Source organism: Mustela nigripes, chromosome 5, assembly GCF_022355385.1.
Source record: "Mustela nigripes isolate SB6536 chromosome 5, MUSNIG.SB6536, whole genome shotgun sequence".
In the NCBI taxonomy this organism is placed as follows: Eukaryota; Metazoa; Chordata; class Mammalia; order Carnivora; family Mustelidae; genus Mustela; species Mustela nigripes.
Window position 1 is genome coordinate 144,992,165 of NC_081561.1, and position 6,430 is coordinate 144,998,594.

The 6,430-nt window shown below is 33.3% G+C and overlaps 1 protein-coding gene across 4 annotated transcripts in view; it reads left to right on the forward strand.

Annotated features, from left to right (window-relative positions):
- The window catches only part of QKI (QKI, KH domain containing RNA binding), a 150,186-nt gene extending 144,366 nt beyond the window's left edge, over positions 1 to 5,820 (forward strand). For 2 of the 4 annotated variants that reach the window (XM_059401402.1, XM_059401401.1), the window contains exon 7: positions 250 to 797. In XM_059401402.1, coding sequence (XP_059257385.1) covers positions 250 to 293 — 44 coding nt within the window. In that variant the 3' untranslated portion in view covers positions 294 to 797. Of the gene's footprint in view, positions 1 to 249; positions 798 to 1,470; positions 2,203 to 2,259 lie in introns of those variants that run through there. The other 2 variants (XM_059401403.1, XM_059401400.1) reach the window with 2 other exon arrangements.
- The last annotated feature ends 610 nt before the right edge of the window (positions 5,821 to 6,430 follow it).

Here is a 6,430-nt window from a genome sequence, read left to right on the forward strand (position 1 = left end):
GAGACCTGGTAAATTAATTGGATTCTTCAGGTTTTCCAGTTTTTTTCTTTTCAGTTTTAGTTACTCTCAGTCATAAGAGAAACTCCTCTGGTTTCAGTAGTACAGTATGGAATCGATAAGTAAATACCAAGTCACTGTTACAGAATCACATTTGAGGCAAAAGTTAAGATCATACTATGAACGCTTGGTTTTACATGAATAGAAAGTGGTGTGCTTGAAAAAGACATTACTGATGCCTTTTTTTTATAGAGTGGATTGAAATGCCAGTCATGCCTGATATTTCAGCCCATTGACTTGCTGGATGAAGGACTAGAATACAGCAGCTGTTCTAACACGACCAGTCAATGTGGGACAAACTGTTTCCGTGCTGCCCCTTTGTTTTACCAGACAGAATTTGAATACTTTTTTTCCTTGAATTGTATATGACCTTGGTGCTGCATGCGTGCTGTTGACTCTTAGGACTTTTGATCTTTTAAGTTTTTTTTCCAGCATTAATACTGATTTATAAAAATTTGGAAGTCTTTAATGAACCCGGACACTAAGATTCAAACTTGAAAATTCGCTGTTCAGTTCAAGAAAGCCACAATGCTCTGTATGTTATCTGTGTGTGTGCACGCACTCAGGTGCCTTTTGTTTCATGAGCAAATAGGTTTTATTGTACATGTGTTCCGTTGATCTCTAAATCATTGTATAAAGTATCACAGGTCAGAATTATACTATAGAATTGTTTATGAGAGGCTTGTTTCTGTTGCACATTTCTTGAAGCATTTTTAAAATAACATGTAACATGTAACCTGTTTACGTTTTCCTTTCTGTTAACGCTCTGTCCTGTGGCCCCATGCCTGCTCCTCTCCCCAGAGCTCCTCTCTGCTGCACGCACAGCGTCTGTTCGAGGAGTTGGTTGCTTCCTGCAGGGCTGGCGCTCTAGCCACCAGCTGCTGTGCCAGCACTCTCACTGCAAGATCTCGCTGATTTTGCCTCGTGGAATTATACTTGTCTAAGATTAGTATATCTAAAATGAAAAAGGGGTGATGGACCAGTTTACTGCTTAGAAACAGCAAGAGGCACTGCAGTTTCTCATTTTAAGCACTGTGTTTTTTCTTGTGTTGGGAAATTTTTATTTATAATACTTAATTATTCAACTGACAAAAGCACAATGTACAGATCCCTAATTGGCATAAACTAAATGACCAAAATGACCAGTCCTATTTCTCGCTTTGCCACCTAAGCAGTAAAACATGACCTTGAGCACTTGGAGAACTGAGAAAATTATTTCAAATTGCTAAGTTATAATAAATTTGCACACAGATAACATGCATGATATATCAAGCCTCACATCATATCATTTTAAAATAAGCAGTGCCCTTCAAAACAGATGCAGACATGTGTGTTGGTGGTAGTGAGGAGATTGGTATTAGCATCAAATCTTCATTGATGACTAATTTTTAATTCCCTTCCTTTTATCTTTAGGTATGGCTTTCCCAACGAAAGGCTAAGAATTCAAGAACGGTCTTAACTGAACCCTCATCAGATCTGAATTTAACAAATGCTTAGTCTCAGCAGCCTCCGGGGGGGGTTGGGGGGGAAGCTTAGCCTAGCAGTCAGTGACTTACTTGCACTTTTTGCACACTGATAGAAAGTAAAAGTATGTTATTAATTTGGTTTAGTCTGTAATCTTACAACGTAACGGTAATTTATAAAGGAGTGTATAGTAGTATACTGACTGCTAAGTGTACTATACTGTTTGCTTTACTAATCACCTAATTCATTGCAGTTCATACTTATTGACTCAAAGTTTAAAACCACAATCTGTAGGCTTTAAGAATTGCTTTTAAACCTTTTTAAGTGATAAACTCTGGAAGTGGTCTTAAGGTTAGCAGATAATTGTCAGTATTAAACATGGCATTATTTAAGTGGTCCTGCTGCAAGAAAGGCACTTCAGTGAATATGTGAATAGTAAAGCTTAAATATGTTTGGATCTAATAGAGTTGATGAAATACTGTAACTTGGGATTGTGAATGAATGGATAAAATAGGTTAAGGCCAAGATATTTGAAATGAATGCAATATTAATAGACGCATATATACACAACATGCTATGGTTAATTTTAAAACTACTGTGCCTTAACGTGTTTCTTAAAATGGAACTTTTGTAGTAAATGAACATTTGAAATCCATTTTGATAAACCTGCTGTTAATGTTTGTTTTTTTCCCTTGTGAATGTTTTCTAACTTTGTCTTGGTAATTGCAATTTAACTAGGTGCGGTGGCTACTAAAGTTCGAAGGCACGATATGCGTGTCCATCCTTACCAAAGGATTGTGACCGCAGACCGAGGTTAGTTTAGTTCTGCAGTTCTTGTTTATAAGAAATGCGTTGGGTGTCCATAATATTTGCAACACCACACCTGATGGAAAAATATAACTGCTTACCTGCACACCATTTCTTTTCTTTTTCTAAATTGATTTGTCATAATTGACAGATATAAGGGTTGGGATTTTTTTTTTCTTTCTTTCCTTTTCTTTGTTCTTTTCTTTCTTTCTTTCTTTTTTATTTTTGCTCCCTTCCTATTTTAACTTATTAAATCCTATATTAGTATGTACTGTGATATATTCCTACTAAAACATAAATTAGTCCATTTGGGGAGCTATTAAATTTTGATGTCACCTTAATTATTTTTCAGTCGTAATTTTTGCTAAAATTTACCTTTTAATTGCTCTGAAATTTTGGGTTGGTTTTGCAAAAAGAACTGAGCGGATGGTGCTTTAATGAGAGAAGTAAAGGAATATATGCCTCCTGTGTCCTTGTGGAGAAAACTGAAGATTTAGTTTCCATTTTCCTCTTTCATAAGATATTTGAGCCACTGTGTGAACGTGAGGTCATACATGTCAGACACTTAGCTGAAATCAACAAAGCAAGGACCGTGAAGATCATTTTGATACAGTTGGTGGTTTTTTGTTTTTGTTTTTTTTTTTTTTTAAATAAATGAGAAAATCAGTTCCCTTTTATTCTTACATTATCCTGCCAAAATGGATCCTTTGATTTTGTCATTTGCTGCTAAAATATATTATCTGAAGGTAAACTATCTCTTAAAGTTCTATGGAGACGTGAATCCAGCTTTGAATATGCTTTTTTGACTAACCTGTGACTGGAAAAGAAGTCTTCATTTTTCTCCTTTTCAGCATTTGTAATTTGTGTCCTGTAAATGCCCTTGGACCCTTTTATAAATTATTTATGTTTTTGAGGAGTAATATTTTCGGTTTATTGACATTGAATTGTTTTCTAAGTTAGTCATCACAGGATAAGAATCTGAAGCAAGGTAGAAAAAGATTTTTTTCAAGCTTCTGTTATGGCACATTTATTACTAATTAAGTTGATCAAACTCTCTAATAATTAGTGGGAAAAGTGATGGAATTTACACTCCTGTGCTACATCTGCTCTGAACTTATGAACAACCTACCTGCTTCACATGGTTCTTCTGAGTCCTGAGGATAAATACTGGACACAGCTGTTGTCCACATCAGAATAAAATACTTTCCAAAGACATGGATGACATTTATTTAGCATCATACATAATTAAAGAGCCTTGAATTGAAGACTTCTAACTAGTACATACATTACTTGTGATTATTCAGTGAACAGTATAATTAGACCCCAAGCTCAGTGATGATCTGTGACAATAACGCACCTTGTAGGTGTGTCATGTACAAGTGTATACACCACCTTCTTGCAGAACAAGCGTCCTAGTGAAGGAGGAAAGTTTTTTTTAAGCTACTTTGGATTTAAGGAAACCGGATAATTCCATGAATAATTTGAAGCTTTTTTTTTTTTTTATACTGTTAATGTCTGAAATAGTTTGAAAGAGTATTTTAAAGTAGTTTTTATTTTATTAATCTTTCCCTTCCTGCCCCTTGTAGGAGATTTCTCTTAATTTTAACACAGTAATTATTGGTTACTCAATGCAGTGCCTTGAGATAGTTGAAAATACTAGGAGGATTTTATAGTATTTGGAAATGACAACACATTCCATGCGTGGCTCTTTTGTAGTTATATGTGTTTTTGATTAGTCTTGTCATTTTATCCAAAATGCAATGTCAGCAAACCGAAATGCTACCTTTTTTATTTTCTTTAAATAACAGAATACTTGTATACTGCTGTTACTATCACTGTATGCACTCATTGGGTCTAAGGGAGGTGTCCGAAGTCCTTCATTTAAATTATTTTATGATACTACTGTTTTCTCTATTTTTGAGGTTTTTTTTTTTTTTTTAAATTTTTGAAGGGAAGAATAATATAAGCATTCATTTAATGCAAGAAAACTCAGCCCTTGGACATATAACCATGTAATTTTATATAAGTATTTAGAGTACTACATGGTTGACAGATATATTTAGTTCTTTACTAAAAATAAGCCCACTTCTACACATTTCTAAATTGAATTTAAAGCCTGTAAAAGACCAACTGACTTTTTCGTTGTAATGAACCATAAGTGATTTTGCACAGCTGATACACCTGTGTGTACTGTAGGAGGCCAGGACTTGGCAGAGGATGTATTCTATCTAGGTGTACTGGTATATTTATATAAGTGGTAATTTGCTTTGTTTATATATTCCACACATACACACACACACACACAAAATAATCAGAATTTTTCTGAGTGATGATTTTATAAAAATCATCATTATATAATTTGTATAAGAAACATAATGCAAATGCAATTTTAATCAAAATTTAAAGTAATATCAAAAATGCTTTAAGGTTCTGTATTTTGGGAGTACTTCCTATGAAGTGGTATGACTACATCGTGTGAAATATTTATTTTCTTTAATTTTGGAATAGCAGTTTTTATTTTAAATAAAATTCCACTTATTTTTAAGAAATTCAGGGAAGATTTGGTCTCATTGAAGATACAGTATTTTTGTAGTATTTATAAACTATCCTAAATGATAGACTCTAGAAAGCATTTTTGTTATATGAAAGTAAACCAGTCCATTATATAGATCATTTCAAATAACTCTGTGAACATTATACCTACTGGGTTATGATTTATGAAGTGGCATGGAACCTACCTTTGCACTGAGTATTTTTTTCATTCACATCTCCTCTGCCTTAGTCACAGTGGCAACAGTACAGAAAATTCTCTCAAACCTCAGAATATAGTAGAAATAATTAAGCTGTTGAATGAGTCTTAAAAATCATACTACTGTTAAGTGGACCAAGTTTGGTGAAGCAGAATGTGACAAAGGTTGATTTATAAGGAAGGAACAACTTGAGGACACTGGGGACGATAACTTTCCACTTGAGAACTACTTTATGTTTTACTGTAATTTTTTAATTTTTTTTTGTTCTGTTTGTTGTTTTGCAAAAGAAAATAGTATTTACAGGTGGCTTCTTTTAAAATATAAAATATAAAGCAGGAATGTATATGAAATGTCAGATTTTATTGTATTTGCAGAGTATTAGCTTTGAAATTGAATAAAGAAAGCTGTTTGTAGTTTTAAAATGCCTTATTGGTATCAATTAGAAATTTCTTCTATTTTTTGATGTACTTAGAGCTTTTTGAGTATAGAATTTTAAATGGCAGGATTTTACAGTGTTTACATGCAAGTGCATTTTATAAGTGTTCTATATGTGTAAAATAGTATTTTCAACTAGAAAGTGTTGGCTAGCTCAAAAGGCCTGGCCTCTTTCTGGTTCCCATGATGTTGCCTACACTGCTAGACTACGGTTTAGTATTGCTTTGTATCATAAGGCCAAGAAATTCCATGTTGTTTGTAAATAGAATAATTGAAAAAGCAATAAACATTTATTGAACAAAAGATACCTTGTTTGGCCCAGAGTTTATGTTGAACCAAATTGTTCACAGAAATTTAATTTCTTTAGACTCATTTCTGTTAATCATCAGTTATTAATAATCACATCCATTCATTAATAGTTGCTTTAATGCTTGCATCTGAGAGAGTACTAATGCTTAATAGCAGTCAGATACTGATAACTGCACTGACTGTCTCAGGATTCTGTATACCAGACCTATCCATTGTTGTTCTCCAGTTTCCTTCATCGACTGCTACTAACTATTAGTTGTTAGTTGTATTTATTTCTATTTTTTCTTGTTAACCAGTTTTTTTGCTTTTTGGTTTTGTTTTTTTTTTTTTTGTGGGATTGGGCTCTCCTTCATTTGTTCAAATCATGATACGAAACTGTCATGATTTTTATTGTATTCTGTAGATGGTGTCAGTCAGTTTGTCAGAATTAAACATGCTTTTTTTTTATTAGTTGTGATTAGTTTTTCATGTTGTCATTAAGCCGTCACTAGCTGAAACTAATCTCTTCTCTATCTTTTCTTTTCTTTTTTTTTTTTTTTTTTTTTTTTTTTTTTTTTTTTTTTTTTTTTTTTTTGTTTCTAACCACCCAGCCGCCACCGGCAACTAAC